The sequence below is a fragment of the Setaria viridis genome, chromosome 5 (genome assembly GCF_005286985.2).
Source record: "Setaria viridis chromosome 5, Setaria_viridis_v4.0, whole genome shotgun sequence".
Lineage (NCBI taxonomy): Eukaryota > Viridiplantae > Streptophyta > Magnoliopsida > Poales > Poaceae > Setaria > Setaria viridis.
The window spans coordinates 30,531,037-30,550,239 of record NC_048267.2 but is presented as its reverse complement, the minus strand read 5'-3'; the positions used below and the strand labels follow the sequence as shown (position 1 = coordinate 30,550,239).

Below are 19,203 nucleotides of genomic sequence, written 5' to 3'. Positions count from 1 at the left end.
CTTTTTTTGGAAAAAAACAAGCAAATATTAAGAGAAATGAACATATTACTTATAGTGAGTAGAATTGCTTTCAAATATCTCGTAAACTCAAAGCATTTAACAAAATTTGTACTTTATCATCTAAAACGAGGAGGCAAGATATAGGGGTGATAGGAGGAAGCCCTATGCATCTCTACTTTACGAATAAAGCATATATAAGTCTAGCTAGTTTGCCCATCATGAATAGTCACCGACATTTGAATGGATCAAGCCACCAACCACTGGGTTCATACCCAACATAACTTTGCGATTCACATATCTATCTAGATAAACTATAGAGAACAAAATACATGTGAAAACAACATGCTTAGCTAAATTATTTGAATCTACAATTATATGAAAGTAATACAAATAACTACTTTGGCAATGCCTTCGAAAAAATGGGGGTTTGTTGTGCATAAATGTAAAACTTAAGCATATATCATGAGAAATATTGTCTTAAGCAGCCATTAGCCGAATTGTATTTCTACATGTATCTTTTATCATTCGCCAGAGTAGAGAGTTTAATGTTGCTAGAAGCAAACCAACATTGGTGCGAGTACTAATAAAGTTTCCATTAAAAATGTTATGAACAGAATTTCACTCGTTAGAGTTATCCAATAGTTGAGGCAAATTAAAATGTAGGGTTCCAGGTTTGTTTGGCACAACTCCAAAAAGCATAAGTGGCTTAGAGTTTAAAAACTAACCTGCAATTTCACTCGTTAGATTTATCCAGTGTTTTAGGACCTGTTTGTTTGAGGTGCAACTTTTGGAGCTTTTTGAAGCTTTTTGAAAAGCTACTGCTGGTTTTTTGTTATGAAAAGCCTGCAATAGCTTTTAGAAGATATGTTTAGTTTTCTGGACTCAAAATGCTACGAAAAACTAAAAAACCAAACTTTTTCATATAAAACTCAGCCTTTTCTAGGCTTCTGACTTTTTGAAAGCTGCACGAGAATTTCATTGTTTTGTTTAAGATTCTAATTCTTTCACACTGAGAAGCTGCCAAGAAGTTCAAACAAACAAGACCTTATTGTCTTTCAACACTTGATTTTTCATCATCCAATTTTGAAAATCTATGTTGTGCGAGGAAAAATGTGTTATTCGTTGTTGTACTACCCTAGTTTTGTTACCATATATTTTCTAAAAAATGACACGTTGACATTACCACATAGGCAAAACACGCTTATGTGGGTATTTGTGGACCTCCATAATCACTCTTTATTAGAATGTGGATCTAGATGGCCATTTTAAAAGACCATGAACCTAGATGAGATCTCAGGAATAGTTTAAGAATCTAAGGTGAAATTGACTCTACAAATAAACTAGCACTCTATAAATAAACTAGCTTAACAAGGTACTCGTACATGAAAGAATTCATGTGTTGGCGGGTTATAAAATACTTGAATTTCCCTTACTATATATTTATACCATCATAAAAGCACAAAGCTTATACAAATACGAGCCGTTAAAATTTATGTGTTCAACTCTACGGTCTACTGATAGATCGTGTGCGAAGCATTTTCCTGTGCGAAGATCCGACGCGTGCGTGGAACTTATGTTTTACTTTCTCGAGTTGAAGACGTGAGAGGAAGGTTTGTACAGCGACAGTGAGGAAACTTCCTACGGGTTGCGCGGTAGTCTCTCTAGTCTTACTGCCTTCATACAGTACTCCGAGTAAAATTTGGGTGCGGTTACAAGATTGCACACTCCGAGATGAGATCCCCGCAGACAAGATCAGGAAACAGGAATTGACAGAAGGAGCAGGCCGCCCCCACGGCGCCTCGGTCCGCTCGCCGGCCTCAGAATCCTTCCCGAGGCCTACGTGTCCCCGCCCGCCCCGTGCTCGTGCCCGCCTCTCCACGTGTAACCGACCTCCCCGTGCCTTTCCGACGTCACCTGCCCGCACCTTAACCCCCCGCGACCCGCCCGCCCGTCTCCTCAGTCCCCTCCACATCACTCACCGCCCGCCAAGCGCGACGCCGTCACTCTACTGACCGCGTCACCGCCCACGCCACCGAGCCGCCTCCCCCACCACCGACCCATGGCCATGGGCGGCGCGTTCCCCTTCCAGTGGCCCGCGGAGCCGGGGCTCGACGTCTCCCTGCCGCCGCTGCCCACCGTGGTGCCCGACGCCGCCGGGGTGGCGTACTACGCGGACGCGGCGGCGGACATGCACGCGGCGATGCCCGCGGTGCTGCCCGATTTCGCCGCGGCGCTGGCGGCGATGCGGCGGGAGGAGGAGGAGGCCGCGGGCATCCGCCTGGTGCACCTCCTCATGAGCTGCGCCGGCGCCGTCGAGGCCGGGGACCACGCGGGCGCGTCCGCGCACCTGGCCGACGCGCACGCCGCTCTCGCCGCCGTCTCGCCGGGCTCCGGCATCGGCCGCGTCGCCGTCCACTTCACCGCCGCGCTGTCCCGGAGGCTGTTCCCTCCCACGCCGTCGCCACCTCCGCCCCAGCCCGCCGCCGCCGACGCCGACGCCGACCACGCCTTCCTCTACCACCACTTCTACGAGGCGGGGCCCTACCTCAAGTTCGCGCACTTCACGGCCAACCAGGCCATCCTGGAGGCCGTCCAGGGCTGCAAGCACGTCCACATCATCGACTTCAACCTCATGCAGGGCCTCCAGTGGCCCGCGCTGATCCAGGCCCTGGCGCTCCGCCCCGGCGGGCCGCCGTTCCTCCGCCTCACCGGCATTGGCCCGCCCTCCCCGCCCGGCCGCGACGACCTCCGCGACGTCGGCGTCCGCCTCGCCGACCTGGCGCGCTCCGTGCGCGTCCACTTCTCCTTCCGCGGCGTGGCCGCCAACCGCCTCGACGAGATCCGCCCGTGGATGCTGCAGGTGTCGCAGGGCGAGGCCGTCGCCGTCAACTCCGTGCTCCAGCTCCACCGCCTCGTCGCCGACCCGTCCGCGGCGGCCGACGACGCCCGGGCGCCCATCGACGCCGTCCTCGACTGCGTGTCGTCCATGCGCCCCAGGGTGTTCACGGTGGTGGAGCAGGAGGCGGACCACAATAAGCCGGGGTTCCTGGACCGGTTCACGGAGGCGCTCTTCTACTACTCGGCGGTGTTCGACTCCCTGGACGCGGCGAGCGGCGGCGCGGGCGACGCGGCGGCCGAGGCGTACCTGGAGCGCGAGATATGCGACATCGTGTGCGGCGAGGGCGCGGAGCGCAGGGAGCGGCACGAGCCGCTGCGGCGGTGGCGGGACAGGCTGGGGCGCGCGGGCCTGGCCGGCGTGCCGCTGGGGGCCAACGCACTGCGGCAGGCGAGGATGCTGGTGGGGCTCTTCTCCGGGGAGGGCCACTGCGTGGAGGAGGCCGACGGGTGCCTGACGCTGGGGTGGCACGGGCGGCCGCTCTTCTCGGCGTCCGCGTGGCGGGCGGAGGAGAACAACCACAGTGACAGCAACGCGGACGGCAGCAGCGGCAGCGAGGAGAGCAATATCAGCTGCAGCAGCTAGCTAGCTAGGACATGGCAGCTACTGTAAATTGGTAAGAATAGCGGGGGTTACTGTAAAATCGCGGCAGGGGCCGGTCCGGTGAAAATCGATCGTAAATGGCCTGGCAGGCAGACTGAGGAATCTGAAATGACATGAAATTCTGTTAGCGATGCCGTCATAGTTGAATAAAACGGCACCGAGACTGAAAGCGTCCATGGAAAATGCCATTGCAGTCGTAGAAACTCTAGAAACTACACTGGCGTAGTATTGACGTATTGTGCTAGTCGGATAGACCGAATGGCCGTCAGCATCCTCGTCCCGTCTCTGCCTGCGTGGCCTGGCGAGACACGGAGCACGGCAAGGCACCAGCGGCAATTTCTCAGCTGCTGACACCAGCAACCGCCAATGCTTCTACGCGATCCTCATCCATCAGAAAAGCACTAGTAATCTTTCAAAAAAAAAGAAGAAGAAAAGCACTAGTATGCATTTGCAGTATATAGTGACTAGTGAGTGCATCACTCTTTACTAAATTCGTTGCACAACTTCAGGCGCTCTCACCCTCTGCCACGCCCTTTTGTCAGATTGAATTTTAAAACCAGTAGTAGCCATCTGAACAATGCAAACTGTCCCTGCCAAATCACCGCCATCGATTCCGCCTTAGAGTACTCTTTCTTGTTCAGGCCTTGATCCGCACAAGCACAAGATGGGTGGACACGCTACACGCCAAACCGCTCCCTCGACGATGACCGTTGTTGCTCTGTTACGAGTACAAATAAACTAGAGGTCAGCAGCTGGTTTTCTTCTCAATGCGGAACACACTGGCAGCTCCGCGAAAAGCTCCGGGATGTACAGTAGCGCTTGTAGCCTTGCGACCGCAACCACTACGCTGGTTAAACAAATCGGGGATCCGTGGAGATGCGCACCGGCACCACCTCCGGTGTCTCTCGTTTGGGAGGCTGCGCGCAGGCGGGAGGTATCCGGCCGGCCGGCTTGTTTCAATAGGACAGCCAAGCCAAGCAGGAGAAGTGGTGGCGCTGCGCACATGGTCGAGGCCGCACACGCGCACGGCTTCTCCCCGGCACGGATCGCAAATCGCACACGGTGCGCGTAAGTGGCGTCAAACCCCTCTTGCCAGCCGTGCCTAGTGGCCATTCTAAAAAGGAAGGGCTGTAGCTCATCCGGGTGAAACAGAGCTCTTCCTCATCCAATTTTTTCTTTTCCGATATGCACTCTATTTTCCCTTCCTTCTCCGACTCCGACCAAATTCCGACGAGATTAGGGGCGTCAGGGTTCGGGGTTTCCAGGGTTAGAGGTTCGAGGTTTCCAGGATTAAGGGTTCAAGGTTTCCGGGGTGGGTGCTTATCAGCGGCCTAGAGGGAAAGCCAGCGACAATAGGCCGGCCCGGCGGAGGTGGCGGGCGTGGGACGGTGAGGCATGGCGGCGGGGGCGCCACCGGCGAGGACGGTGGTGGCGGGCGGTTGGGTGGTGCTAGGGCAGGAGGGGGGGGGGGGACGACGACGACGGGAAGCGGTGACGGGAGGGGCAAGAAGGCGGCCGCGCACTCCAGCCGCGCACGAAGCTCTGGCAGGACCTTTGCCCACCCGTGCTAGACGGGTAGAGGCACGAGGGGACGACGGGCAGCGAAGAAGCACAGCCGGCGGGAGGTGGAAGATGAAGGTGAGTCGTTGGATGATGATCTGATGGCTCAAAAAAACGAGCGAGGAGAGTCTCAATTTCACCCATGTGATATATAGACATTCCCTTGTAAAATCACACGCAAGATCAGTATGTTTCGCGTAGTTGATGGCATGCATGGTTTCTCTGATTTGGGGAATTGGGGGTACCGACCGCGACCGGGGCCTGAAATCCCGAAGCATGTCCATGACAAATTGCTCGTTTAACTAGAGACCCGAGATACTCGGTGATCGACTCGACACAAGTACACAAACCCTCACACACCAGACCATGTACAAGAGCAGGGGGGACGGACCACGGCACGGGCAGGCGATCCGCCGGCCGGGCGGTCCGGATCGATCGATCGCGTCCGTGTAGCGCGCATTTGGGCATCTGCGGCACATGCGCGATTGCTTTGTTGCCTCTCCAAGTCTCCAGCTCTCCGGATTAGTATCCGCCGCCCGGGCGTTTAACCGTGGCGTGAAGGGAGTGGGTTGCCAAGAAGAGCCGGCGAGAGCGTCGGATGGATAAATTTAGCATCGACGGGTTTGGAAATAATTTGGGCATGGCCCTACACGGCTGGGCGATCACGAAGCAGCAAACAAGAGACGGTCCAGGAGACCAGGACTGAGCTACGGTGGACCTCGCATTCGTTGGATCCAGCACTCTCAAGTCTCAAGCGGGCGTGCAGCGTTGATAGTTTCTGATTCTACGTGCATACAATTATAAAAAGGTACTTATATTTATTGTTGTTCCGAGGTATCAAAACGGCCTATTAGCTCAGTTGGTTAGAGCGTCGTGCTAATAACGCGAAGGTCGCAGGTTCGAGACCTGCATGGGCCATAATTTTTTTCCCGTTCAAAGTTATCACTACTTGTTTCCTTGTTTCTTAATGGTTCAACCCAACTTTTGCTACTCAAATTTACGAAGAAAACATAGATTGCTGACTATAGTGCGTTAAGCCTGACGCACATCATGCTGGGGACATTCATGTGGTCCGGGGAAACTGGTCATTCTCATTACGATAATTGACTTGCACAATCGCTGCCCAGATTGGAAAGATGCCACAGTATTCTCGGGCCGTTTGGAACCATTGCTGGGTACTATTTAGCCTTGCTAAGCAAGGATAGGGACGAGGGCTGCGCGTTTGGAAGAACAGCTAGTTTATCTCGGGGTCTGTGCTAGCAAGGTTTCACCTTGCCAATGCGGGAGAGCCAATCCGGCTCGCTTGCGCCGGCAAGAATTCGCTCGCCTGGCAAGGCAAGGCCAGGCAAAGCAGCAAAACAACCGAACGGCCCTAAAATTGACGCAACAGGCAAGGCCTCTGACATAGTGACATGAGCATTCAACGAATTGAGCTGTGCGGCATCATAACAGCAATCAGGGTACTAACAGCATAGTCATGTAGAACAGTAGAACTAGAAGCCAAGAACTCGTTTGCTAGCGATCGTACCTTGCTCCTAACCTCGTTGAGCAACTTCTTCACATCACAAGTAAAGGATACATATAACTTACTGTGACTATCCACAGCACCAATGGGTTGAGGCAGACTGCTACATGGGGTGAAGAACAGAAGTAGCATCGGCTGATTGTGCAGCTAACGCTGTGTTCCTCATAGACTGAGATTCGGTAGCAGCATGCAGTGCAGGCATTATTCAGTAGCACCACCTGTTTACTTGCGACACTTTTCCGGGCCTGCTTCACCTCAGATCCACCATGGCAGTTGGCAGATGAATGGCCACCATGAAGTACATGGTTGTCTTTCAGCTAGGACCATTTCATCATCTAAAACAGATGACTTCTGATCACAAATTTCCAGAGAATTTTCAAATGCTAGATTTGTCTTCTGGCATGTACTGATGTTTGAGTATTCCCAAGTTCCTGGAAAAACTGAAACAATTACTCACTTTCCAGCAGCCTTTACTACGAGTCCTGTTGTATGACAGTAAAGAATGCTGAAAAGTGAGTACCTGTTTCCATTCTACTAGAAACTTAGGGATATCCAAAGTATCAGCAACTTGGAAACTGATAACAAAATTGAAATTTCAGAGACTATCTTACGGCAGGGGAAGCTTGGAGGGAAGAAGAACACCACGTGTGTAAGTACACAAAGGGCTAATTGTAGCTTTGTCTCTAATGGCTGCATCCTAATTATTGAACTTGTTCTGGGCAGCCTGCAGAATGGAAGAAGTAAATAAGGAAGGAAAACTATTATTTACTTCCAACAGATGAAACTAACAAATCAAAACTACTAATGATTAGGGATTCAACGTGATTCTTCACTAATCTATGTATGACTCAAACACAATTAAAAAAAAACTAGAAAACACTCACAGGTCTGATTGTTCTTGTTCCTTGCCTAAGTACTTAACAACCGGGAAGTTCTAAGCCACATATGGCCATCAGGCCATATGCAAATACTAAATTGAGGAAATGTTACGCACCTGTTCTTCAACTATAATTCAGTATGCAAGCCTTAGGTGTTGGAAGTAGTTTTCTTCCTGTCACAACTTCAGTGCATGAACATTATCCAAGGCATGTGGTAACTCCAGCTGATTTGAGATGTGTCCCGTGTGGATTTGAAATTGGGACTCTTTTCTAGGATCGGTTTGCCTGGAATAGTGGAATCTGTGATCCACCACGGTAGATGAGCAGTCTGGCCTGTCATTCAGAATCACATGATACAGTTTTGACATAACAAAAAAAGAATAGTACATATCTTAGTGTAATTGTTCCGGAGCTGTTGCAAATGTTAAACTTGTACTCTGTCGTGTCCATGGGTTTGGAAATTCCAAAGGTTTTGGGGAAAATTCGAAATGGCTCTTGGTGTTCTGATTGCTTGGAAGAGTAGCAGTTGTCAAGCAATTGCTACTCAGGTCGAGACATATTCAGTCTTGGTTCTTTTTTCAGAGCAAGAAGGCTGAAATTGGTGGTTTACTGGCGTGCATGGGCCACAGGAAGATGAGGAGAAAGTTCTATTCCTGCAGGAGCTTCGGAATGTTCGGGGAATGTGCAATGGGCCATGGTTAGTGGCAGGAGATTTTAATCTGATTTACCAGGCAGCTGATAAGAAGAATGCCAATCTTGACAGAGCAATGATGGGTAGATTCTGGCGCTTTTTGGATGATGTTGAGGTCAAAGAAATCCCCCTTTTGGGACGCAAATACACTTGGTTGAATGAGCGTACATCTCCCACACTTGTCAGGTTGGATCGGGCTTTTTGTTGCTTGGGATGGGAAGGTATCTTTCCTGATTCAGTTTTGCAAAGTGCAGCATCCACAGTTTCTGACCACTGCCCTCTCATTCTTGGGTTGAAAATCCAAAAGAGTGGAAAATGGCGCTTTCATTTTGAGAGCTTCTGGACCAAGGTGCCCGGTTTCTTTCAGGCTGTTTGGGATGCTCCGGTGCAATCTAACTGTGCAGTTGAGCGGCTTTTTCTCAAATTGCAACGCCTCAGTAGGGGTTTACAAAAATGGGGCCAAAGAAAGATTGGAAATATCAAGCTTCAGATAGAAATGGCAAAAGAGATTCTGCACCAGCTAGAAATTGCAAGGGACTCTCAGGAGCTCTCTTCAAGTGAAGAGTGGCTGAGGAAAAAGCTTAAGCTTCATTGCCTCGGTTTGGCTTCCTTTGAGCGAACCATCACCCGGCTGCGCTCAAGAATCCTCTATCTCCGTGAAGGAGACACAAACACTTCCTTTTTCCATCAACAGGCAAGATATAGAAAGAAGAACTTCATTGCAAAATTACAAGTTGGTGATCAGTTAGCTGTAACACGGGAGGAAAAACAGGAGGCAGTGCTGGAATTTTTCGAGAATGTTCTGGGGACAGCAGAGGAACGAGACTACACAATTGATCTTGCTGAAATAGGTGTCCAACAGCATGATCTATCTTCCCTGGATGCTCCTTTTAGTGAGGAAGAAGTCTGGGAAATAATCAAAGATATGCCATTGGATAAGGCCCTGGGGCCGGATGGTTTTACAGGCCGTTTTTATAAGTCTTGTTGGAGCATTATCAAAGGGGACCTACTGCAGGCTTTTGCAGCCATTCATCAGGGACGTGTGTTCAAATTCAGATTACTCAATACTTCCTTCATTTCCCTCCTCCCCAAGAAATTGGATGCCACCCAAGTCAAGGACTTCCGGCCTATAAGCTTGATTCACAGTGTCAAATTGTTGACAAAAGTGATGGCAAACCGACTGGCACCTCAGCTGCCCTCATTGGTCGCCACAAATCAAAGTGCTTTTGTTAGGGAAAGAAACATTCACGACAATTTTCTCCTTGTCCAGCAAATAGTGAAGTCCTTGCACAGGAAAAAAGAGGCTCATATTTTACTCAAGTTGGACATCTCCAAAGCTTTCGACTCAGTTTCTTGGTCCTTCCTTCTGGAGATTCTGCGACGTGGGGTTTGGACAGCGGTGGCGTGACCTTCTCTGCCTGATCCTGTCCACCTCTTCTACCCAAGTCCTAGTAAATGGTGAACCGAGTAGGTCAATTGTTCATCGTCGTGGGCTTCGACAGGGTGACCCTCTCTCCCCCATGCTATTTATCCTGGTTATGGATGTCCTGAATTCTCTGGTGGAATATGCAACTAGAGAACAGATGCTGCAACCGCTCGCTATACAGCATGCCCGACATCAGATTTCCTTCTATGCGGATGATGCAGTGGTTTTCTTGCGGCCTTCTATGATGGACCTGCGAGTCTTCAAAACCATCCTTGATTTGTTTGGTCATGCTTCTGGTCTGCATACAAATCTCACTAAGAGCTCAGTCTCTCCCATTCACTGTTCCGATGCTGAGATGCTCCTCACTGCAGATGTGTTGGCCTGTGCTGTCAAGGAGTTCTCTTGCACCTACCTTGGTCTGCCTCTTACAATCCATAAGCCTACGAAAGAGGTGTTGTTGCCTTTAATAGATAAAAAGTGGCAGATCACCTACCAGGGTGGAAGGCCTCTCTGATGAATAGGGCTGGTCGCTTGGTCATGGTACGGGTGGTGATGACAGCCTCTCCTATCTATTTGATGATAGTCTTGGACCTCCCTAAATGGGTTATCAAGGCTGTGGATAAAAGAAGGGGCTTCTTGTGGAAAGGACAAGAACAGGCTAATGGAGGCAACTGCCTTGTTTCTTGGGAAAGGGTCCAGAGACCACTTGAGTATGGTGGATTGGGGATTCATAATCTGGAAACTTTGGGCTTGGCCCTGAGGATCTGTTGGCTGTGGGCTCAGAAAACTGACCCTACTCAGCCTTGGGCTGGTTTTCAAGTTCAAGTTCCCCGAAATGCTCAAGCTTTGTTCAACATGGCAGTAGATTCGTAGATAATGGGGAGACAATCCTTTTTTGGGAGGACAGGTGGCTGAATGGTAGAACTATTGCCAAGTTAGCCCCAGATACAAAAAATCCCCAAAAGATCGGTCAGAAGAAGGACAGTAGCAGAAGCTCTCATTAATAGGAGATGGGTCCTTGATATCAAAGGTGGCCTAACTGACCAAGTTCTCATTGAGTATCTTCAGATTTGGGATCTAGTGGACGGCATGGTTCTGCAACATGAAGTACCTGATCAGTACAGGTGGAAACTGACCCAATGTGGAGTGTACACTAGCAAGTCGGCTTATGCTGCATTCTTTGTTGGGACAATCAAATTCGCGCCTTGGAAGAGGATTTGGAAGAATTGGGCCCCCCTTCGCTGCAAATTCTTTATCTGGCTAGCATTTAACAACCATTGTTGGACATCGGATCGCCTAGCTAAAAGAGGCCTGCCCCACCCGGATGCCTGCCCTTTTTGTGACCAGGAGAAGACTATGCAGCATCTTCTGGTCGGCTGTGTCTTCTCCAGGCAGATTTGGTTCTCAATTTTTCAGTCTCTGCATCTGTCTGCTCTAGTGCCCACAACAGATTTCAGATTTTCCAGTTGGTGGAAGAAAGCTCTTAGACTTGTTCCTAAGAATTTGAGTAAGGGGTTGAATTCCCTAATCATCTTGGTGGCTTGGGAAATCTGGAAACATAGAAATTCTTGTGTGTTTGATCAAGCAAGGCCTAGCATTCCAGTTTTGCTCCGGTCTGTAGCTGATGAATGTAATCTGTGGGGGATGACAGGAGCTTCTAAACTTCAAGAGCTCCTTGCTTGGTCGCTTTCCAGAGCTGTTTAGGCTGTGGTGTTTAGCTAGGTCGTTTTGGTGATAAGCTCCCTGTGGCAAGCCTGTGAGCTTTTGTTATGTGTGTGTGTGTGGTGTGAGTCCTGTACTTGGGTCCGGCTCTAACCAGTCCCTCCGTGCTTTTCCTTCTTAATGAAATGACACGCAGCTCTCCTGCGTAGTTCGAGAAAAAAAAACCTCAATGTGTCATTTGTTCAGTATGCATGATTAGTGGGGTTCATTTATTTTTAATTTCTTCACTATTAAACAGTTAATATCTTGCAGAAAAGATGTGAGGTTAATTTGCGCATACCTTTTGATGGAGCTTGGCCTTTAATGTCAGCCTTCTGAGAGTTACCTGTCTTCATTCTCCCTCTAAAAGAGAAGAACTGTCTTTTCCAGCCATATGAAAACTGAGAATTCAATCCCCAAATGGATAATCTGGATACTGACTTGCGTTTCTTAGGCAATATCAACAAACTGGAAATTGATATAAAAAAAGCGTAAATATCTTACTTCAATGTGCAGCGAAGGGCTGGTTGCAGTTTTGCCTCTTGGACTTGTAAGATCGGAGAATGTAGGAATGTTGACGGCATGAACAGTGCAATAGTTGAAAAATGCAAATTGTTATTTATTTGGAACAAGATAATCGGACAGTCTTAGCAAATCAATGTACAAAGAATTAGCTACAAAGCATGATTCTTCAATAATATGAGCATAACTCAAACATAGAGAAGATAGTTCATTAAAAAAACTATGTTGATTAATCTATGAACTGAACAGCAGGTAAGTTCTAAATTTCATATGGAAATATGAAATGAGTATATTTTACATGTCTTCTGTTCTTGTCACAGCTTCAATTGTGTGCATGAACATTATCCAATGCTACCATAGACAAATTTAGCTGAGCTTGCACCACTGCCAAGTGTGAGTATCTAGCTATTAAAAGAGGCGTCACACAAAATGGTTAAGGTAGTGTTGACTGTTTATACCCCAAAAATAATACAATAATTAATCACATGTACACAGGTTAATGGAAATTGACATGTGATGCCTAATTTCTTGTAAAAACAGAAACTGTACTCGTTGGCATTGCTCCTGTCAGCCTCGTGTACTATAGGCAGATCACGTATCACGTTAAACTACATCAAGAAGATTTAGACTTGGATGGAGCTATGACCAGGTGACTTCTCTATGCCCCTCTTTCCCATCTGCTCTCTTATTTGCTGCACATCATCCCACTGACCACCTTCAGCATGTAAGTTTGCAATCAGCACATGTGTTCCCACATCATTAGGAGCTAACTTAATTATGTGTTGCCCGACTCTCCTCACTAAATCTATTTTCTGATGAAATCTACAAGCTGAAAGAAGTGATCCCCAAATTACAGGATTAGGCTCCATTGGCATCTTCATGATGAACTCAAATGCTTCTTCTAGTAGCCCAGCTCTGCTTAGGAGGTCAACTATGCAACCATAGTGCTCAATATCAGGGGCAATACCAGAGGTCGACATGGAATGGAAGTAACGGAGTCCCTCACTAACCATTCCCACATGAGCACAGGCACCAAGGACTGTCTTGAAAGTAATACCATCAGGTTTGGGATCTCCAAACTTTAGCATTTGGTCAAAGAGCTGGACTGCTTCTTTCCCATGTCCATTGCTTGCAAGGCCTCCGATCATAGAATTCCATGTGAGGGTTTGCTTATACTGCATTTTGCTAAATATTTCAGCAGCCATGTTGATGCAGCCGCATTTTGCATACATATCCACCAGGGCACTTTCTAGGAATACATCTCTTTTGATGTTCTTTTCTTCTATATAAGCGTGTATCTCCCTTCCTTTATCAAGTGCCCCAAGCTGTGAACAAGCAGAAAGTAGACTAACCAGTGCCATTTCACTTGCTACAATTCCTGCAGCCTTCATCTCTTCAAAAAAGATGAATGCCGCTGTAAATTGCCGTCCCTGCACATAACCGCAAACCATAGTTGTCCATGAAACAACATCCCTCTGTTTCATAGCCTGGAAAACCACTTCTGCTGCTACCATATCGCCACATTTGGCATACATGTTAATCAAAGAATTCGTAAGGATGGTGTCACAACTAATCCTACGACTTTTTATGTAACTGTGGAGATTCCTCCCTTGCTGAAGATCACCAAGCTGAGTGCAGGCTGATAAAACACTAACAAGTGTTACGGCATCAGGATTAAAGTCATTCGATAACATCTCCTCAAACATTGTCAGTGCTTCTTTATGCTTCTGATTTTGCACAAACCCATCGATCAGGGTGTTCCATGATTTAGTATTTCTTGAAGGCATGACCTTAAATGCTTCCAAAGCATCAGACATGCACCCGCATTTCATATACATGCTTATGAGTGCATTTCCTATATCCACATCAGCCTCAATTCCATATTCACTAAGCTGATCATACACCCACCGGCCTCTGTCAACAGCCTGCCCATGCCCACAAGCAGACAACAAGCTTATAATCGTGACTTTGTTAGGAAAAATCCCGTCTGCCTGCATCTCAGATAGAAACCTCAACGCATCATCCCACATGCCACGCTGTGCAAAAGCTGAGATCATGGACGTCCAAGACACCACATCCCTCTCCCGCATTTCCTCAAAAACCTTCCTTGCATCCTCAGCACTTCTAAAAGTGCCGTATAGATTAACCAGGCCTGACATGACGTACAGGTCCGCCGCGCACCCAATCTTCCGGACCATCGCATGGACCGCGTCCCCGGTCGCCCGCCACTCCCACTTCCAGCCATCACCAGCAGCACTCGCGGTCACGGCCGCGGCCATGGTGTAGCTGTCAGGCACGACGCCCCTCCGAACCATGTTCCTTAACGTCGCCAGCGCGTCCCCAGGCGCGCCGCGGCTGGTGTACCCTCTGATCATGGAGTTCCACGCGGGCGCGTTCGGCCGGGACATCCCGTCGAACACCCTGCGCGCGCAGCGCATGTCGTGGCCCGGGGCCGGGGACGCGAGGAGGGCGACGAGCCGGCCGGCCACGGCGGGGTCCGGGGCGAGGTGGGCGCGGATGAGGCGGCCGTGGAGCTCCGCGAGGTGGGCCCGCGAGGCGCAGGCGTCGAGGTGGGCGAGGAGGGGGTGGCGGTGGGGGCGGGCATGGCCTGCGGCGGGGCGGAAGTAGAGGTAGCGCGGCATGGCCGCATCGGGCGTGTTGGGTTTTCGGGAGGATCAACGGTTGGTGCGCGCGGTTAGCGGTCGGGATTTGGACGCGATGTCAAACAGTCAACAAAATCCTGGCCCGCACCGCAGTGAAGGTGGCAGCCAGGCAGTCCCGGTCTCTGGAGGCTAATGTATCAAAGCTTTTGGAGGATCGGTTTTTAAAAGAAACTTTTGGAGAAATTACTTACCTATATGCAGGTTGCAGAGAGGAATCCGATTGATAAATCCGGTGAATAAATTCCGTCATACGGTCGTTTACATACGGGGCAAGGGAATTCGACGCTAAAGACGGATACCGCTGCTCAAACTATCAAGGAAAGAGAGGATGGACTGAGGTGAGTTTGGGGTGACAGCTTGTAAAAAAGGTTTCAGCCTCACTAGTGTCTCAATCATTTTCTAAAAGGTCCATCGTGCGACCACGCAAGTCACGTTGTCACCCAACACGTGGGTGTCCGAGCGACTACGCAAGCTCAGGATGGGCCCGGATGGGAAAATATCAGATGACCCTCTCCCCTCGTCGCTTGAAAAGCCACTTGACACGTCCACGTTGCAGCCAGTGTTGTCCAACGACGATGGCAGATGGTCCGCCCCTCCGGACGAAACAGAATTCGATGTCACAGGATATACAGTTGGGCGCAACTTCAGTTGTTCACCATGGGTCCGGAAGCAGATTTTTAGAAGAAAATCTGTCGAATTTTCTGACATTCAAATCTGATATTGCAAACATTATTCTTTAATATTTTAAAATATTTCGTGATTTCAGGGGAGGAAATGTGGCAGATTTTCCTAATGTTACATATGCTATTTACTATGTTCTGGCATGTTGCATAGTACTTCATGTTTCAATCATATTAGAAAATAACATTGCAACATAATAAAATTTGACAGATTTTACTCTAAAAATCTGTCGACAGCTAAATAGACTCCCAACAGAAAATATTGCACCGTCCCAAAAGTTACTTAAAATAACACAAAAGAATTCAAATTTGGAAATGCACATAAAAAATAGGGATCGTGCATTTCAGAAAAGGTTCTCATAAAATTGTTTCTAGTCTGTTGAACACTGCATCAAAATTAAGGATTGTACATTTCAAATCAAACACCAAGGACTGGAAATGGCTTAAGATATGTGTTAATGGCAATGAAAATACTTTCAAAACAAACAGCTAATATGATCTTGATGATTCTGGCTTTCATCTTTTTTAAGTATAACTATCTATCCTTCACCCTTCAAGAGTTCAACTGAAATCCCATACATGAACCAATTCGGACTACATTCTAAAAACAGAATGAAAGCTCCAATTATTTAACATACTACTCCGTAGTGCCAAGCACATCACCATCATGATATTAAAGGGGTGTTTGTGTTAAACTTTAGCACCTGTTACATTGGATGTTTGATACTAATTAGGAGTATTAAACATAGTCTAATTATAAAACTAATTGCACAGATAGAGTCTAATTCGCGAGGCGAATCTATTAAGCCTAATTAGCTCATGATTTGACAATGTGGTGCTACAATAATCATTTGCTAATGATGGATTAATTAGCCTTAATAGATTCGTCTCGCGAATTAGGGCCCGTTTGCTTCCACTGACTTATTTTTAGCATCCGTCACATCGAATGTTTAGATACTAATTAGGAGTATTAAACGTAGACTATTTACAAAACCCATTACATAAGTGGAGGCTAAACGGCGAGACGAATCTATTAAGCCTAATTAGTCTATCATTTGACAATGTGTTGCTACAGTAAACATTTGCTAATGATGGATTAATTAGGCTTAATAGATTCGTCTCGCCGTTTAGCCTCCACTTATGTAATGGGTTTTCTAAATAGTCTACGTTTAATACTCCTAATTAGTATCTAAACATTCGATGTGACACGTGCTAAAAATAAGTCAGTGGAAGCAAACGCCCCTTAGACTCCATCTGTGCAATTATTTTTGTAATTAGACTATGTTTAATACTCCTAATTAGCATCCGAACATCCGATATAAATATGCTAAAATTTAAACCCTCGTATGAAAAAAAGCATATAGATCGCATCTTCGTGTTAAATTCTCGATGGAAACAGCACCCGCGCATATATTTATCAGCTCAGTGGAGCCACCGGGACATCTCCCGTCAGAAACGTGCAAGGTAAGCCCAAATCCACCAGAAAACATCCAGAGAAAGTCGTTGCCGCTCGCCCACCCCCATGGCGTCCGCCGCCGGCGACCCGCTCCTCCCCCCCGAGGGCAGCGGACGCCGCCTCGGGTTCCTCCCCTCCTCCGTCCATCTCAAGACCTCCGTCTGGTCCGAGCTGGGCGGCGCGGTGGGCGACCTGGGCACCTACATCCCCATCGTGCTCGCGCTGTCGCTGGCGTCGCACCTCGACCTCGGCACCACGCTCATCTTCACCGCGCTCTACAACTTCTCCACGGGCCTGCTCTTCGGCATCCCGATGCCCGTGCAGCCCATGAAGTCCATCGCCGCTGTTGCGCTCTCCTCGGCGCACCTCACCATCCCGCAGATCATGTCCGCGGGGCTGTCGGTCGCCGCCGTCCTGCTCTTCCTCGGCGCTACGGGCCTCATGACCTGCCTCTACCGCCTCCTCCCGCTCCCCGTCGTGCGCGGCATCCAGCTCTCGCAGGGGCTCTCCTTCGCCTTCACCGCCGTCAAGTACATACGCTACGTCCAGGACTTCTCCCACTCGTCCTCTGCCTCCACCGCCGTGGCGCGCCCGCTCCTCGGCCTCGACGGCCTGGTCCTCGCGCTCGCGGCGCTGCTGTTCATCATCCTCGCCACCGGCTCCGGCGACGACGAGGAAGTCTCCAGCGACGGCACGATTCGCCGCCGCCGCTCCTGCAGCCGCGTCCCGGCGGCGCTCATCGTGTTCGCGCTCGGCCTGCTGCTCTGCTTCGTGCGTGACCCGTCGATTGTGCAGGGCCTTCGTTTTGGGCCGGCGCCGCTGCGGATCGTCAAGATCACCTGGGACGATTTCAAGATCGGGTTCTGGGAAGGCGCGGTGCCGCAGCTCCCGCTGTCCGTGCTGAACTCGGTGATCGCCGTGTGCAAGCTCTCGTCGGACCTGTTCCCCGAACGGGCCGAGCTCTCCCCGGCGAGGGTGTCGGTGAGCGTCGGCCTCATGAACTTCGTCGGCTGCTGGTTCGGCGCCATGCCGTGCTGCCACGGCGCGGGCGGACTGGCGGGGCAGTACCGTTTCGGCGGCCGGAGCGGAGCGTCCGTGGTGTTCCTGGCCATCGGCAAGCTGGCGCTCGGCCTCGTGTTCGGCAACTCGTTCGTGACGATCCTCGGGCAGTTCCCCATCGGGATACTGGGCGTCATGCTGCTCTTCTCTGGGGTCGAGCTCGCCATGGCGTCGCGCGACATGGGCACGAAGGAGGAGTCCTTCGTCATGCTCATCTGCGCCGGCGTGTCGCTCACGGGCTCGAGCGCCGCACTGGGGTTCATCTCGGGAATTGTTTTGTACTTGCTGCTGCGCCTCCGAGACGTCGACTACCGAGGGCTGCTCGGTCGTTGGGGCGCTGGCCGGCGGCAAACCGGGAACAAAGCTGGAGGAGACGGTGACGAAGATGCTTGATCAACAACACATATCAGGAATCAAGGTTACAACTTACTCCCTCCATCCCAAATTGTAAGTCATTCCAAGAATCTTAGAGAGTTAAAGCATCTCAAGTTTGACCAAAATTATAGAGAAAATTTTAAAGATTTATGACATCAAATAGGTATACCATGAAAATATAATTGATGAAGAATCTAATGATATTTAGATGACATCATTAATGTTATTATATTATCATATAAATTTGGTCAAACTTGAGATACTTTGACTCTTCAAGATTTTTGGAATGATTTACAATTTGGAATGGATGAGTACAAAGTTTGAACAGATTCATGCTCACGAGTCAATTTGTCAAATATTTGTTGCGGCAAAGCGTGCACTGTGGGCAACTTTGAGCATTGTACAGCTACTAGTTTTACAGCAAGATGCATTGCCTATTAATGTTTCCTCATGTACAATAGCCATAGAATGCATCATCATTTTTCTATGACCGGAAAATATATGCATATCTCAAGTGACAATTCAATACATATCTGCCTTTGTCTTCTTCCACATCACTATATGCCATCCCATGCGTAGAGTGGGACACTGTCTGGCAGCCCTGCTATCTGTTTGCATCCTGAAGAGAAACAGAGAATGAAGCGGCAGTGGAACTGAATTGTGAAGAATTGAACATGATGATCTGTCAGCCAACGGCCCATGAAGCCCAATGTCCGTGTGTCCGGCTCACAATGGGCCCAGCCCACTATGTAACGACTAATGAGTATGGGGGTGAGTTGAGACTTGAGAGAGCCTCCTAAGCCTGTCACCTCTGTTCTTCTCCAGTTTTCGCTGTCCTCTGTTCCCCGATTCCTTCGAATTCTAAAGCCTGCTGCTTCAAATCTCGTATGATAGACTAGATCCTGGAACCCGTGCTGGATTCCCACCACCACTTTACCTCATTCCAAAAGAAACTCGGTGCCATGGATCCGAACACGAAATTCTTGCTGGACGAGATGAAGAACCCTGTCGGTCGCGCTCCATCTTCTCGCGCAGCGTCTGGCCTGTTCGCTTCAGCTTATAAGCCAGCTGAAAAGTTGAAACGGCTGATTTGTTGTGAGAGAAAAACACTGTTTGGTGGCTGATAAGCCGGCTGAATAAGCTGAAGCGAACAGGCCCAGAAACATGC

General features: G+C 49.2%; 3 protein-coding genes and 1 non-coding gene across 14 annotated transcripts; 3 read left to right on the top strand and 1 right to left on the bottom strand.

Annotated features, from left to right (window-relative positions):
* The first annotated feature begins 1,944 nt into the window (after window positions 1-1,944).
* LOC117855505 (protein SLENDER RICE1-LIKE 1) lies at window positions 1,945-3,682 on the top strand. The gene has a single exon (XM_034737882.2). It carries the CDS (start codon window positions 2,060-2,062, stop codon window positions 3,479-3,481), a length of 1,422 nt encoding a protein of 473 aa, XP_034593773.1. The 5' UTR covers window positions 1,945-2,059; the 3' UTR covers window positions 3,482-3,682.
* Window positions 3,683-5,903: 2,221 nt separating this feature from the next.
* TRNAI-AAU (transfer RNA isoleucine (anticodon AAU)) lies at window positions 5,904-5,977 on the top strand. The gene has a single exon. It is a non-coding gene; the product is annotated as a tRNA-Ile (tRNA).
* Window positions 5,978-6,459: 482 nt separating this feature from the next.
* Window positions 6,460-14,797, bottom strand: LOC117857750 (putative pentatricopeptide repeat-containing protein At3g05240). Of its 11 annotated transcripts, none has more exons than XM_034740598.2 (4): window positions 11,785-14,797; window positions 11,582-11,709; window positions 7,579-11,442; window positions 6,460-7,308 (listed from the first exon to the last, which is right to left on the bottom strand). In XM_034740598.2, exon 1 carries the CDS (start codon window positions 14,442-14,444, stop codon window positions 12,426-12,428), a length of 2,019 nt encoding a protein of 672 aa, XP_034596489.1. In that variant the 5' UTR covers window positions 14,445-14,797; the 3' UTR covers window positions 6,460-7,308; window positions 7,579-11,442; window positions 11,582-11,709; window positions 11,785-12,425. The 11 variants fall into 11 exon arrangements, with proteins under 11 accessions (XP_034596489.1, XP_034596488.1, XP_034596486.1 ...); XM_034740597.2 differs by having other exon boundaries at window positions 11,582-11,681; XM_034740595.2 differs by having other exon boundaries at window positions 7,579-7,795; window positions 11,582-11,681.
* Window positions 14,798-16,568: 1,771 nt separating this feature from the next.
* LOC117854465 (molybdate transporter 2) lies at window positions 16,569-18,587 on the top strand. Its single transcript, XM_034736665.2, has one exon. It carries the CDS (start codon window positions 16,668-16,670, stop codon window positions 18,051-18,053), a length of 1,386 nt encoding a protein of 461 aa, XP_034592556.1. The 5' UTR covers window positions 16,569-16,667; the 3' UTR covers window positions 18,054-18,587.
* Window positions 18,588-19,203: the final 616 nt, after the last annotated feature.

What these genes read in the sequence shown, in the direction of transcription:
- LOC117854465 (XM_034736665.2), top strand. Translation starts at nt 16,668, where the DNA reads ATGGCGTCCGCCGCCGGCGACCCGCTCCTCCCCCCCGAGGGCAGCGGA.
- LOC117855505 (XM_034737882.2), top strand. Translation starts at nt 2,060, where the DNA reads ATGGCCATGGGCGGCGCGTTCCCCTTCCAGTGGCCCGCGGAGCCGGGG.
- LOC117857750 (XM_034740588.2), bottom strand. Translation starts at nt 14,444, where the DNA reads ATGCCGCGCTACCTCTACTTCCGCCCCGCCGCAGGCCATGCCCGCCCC.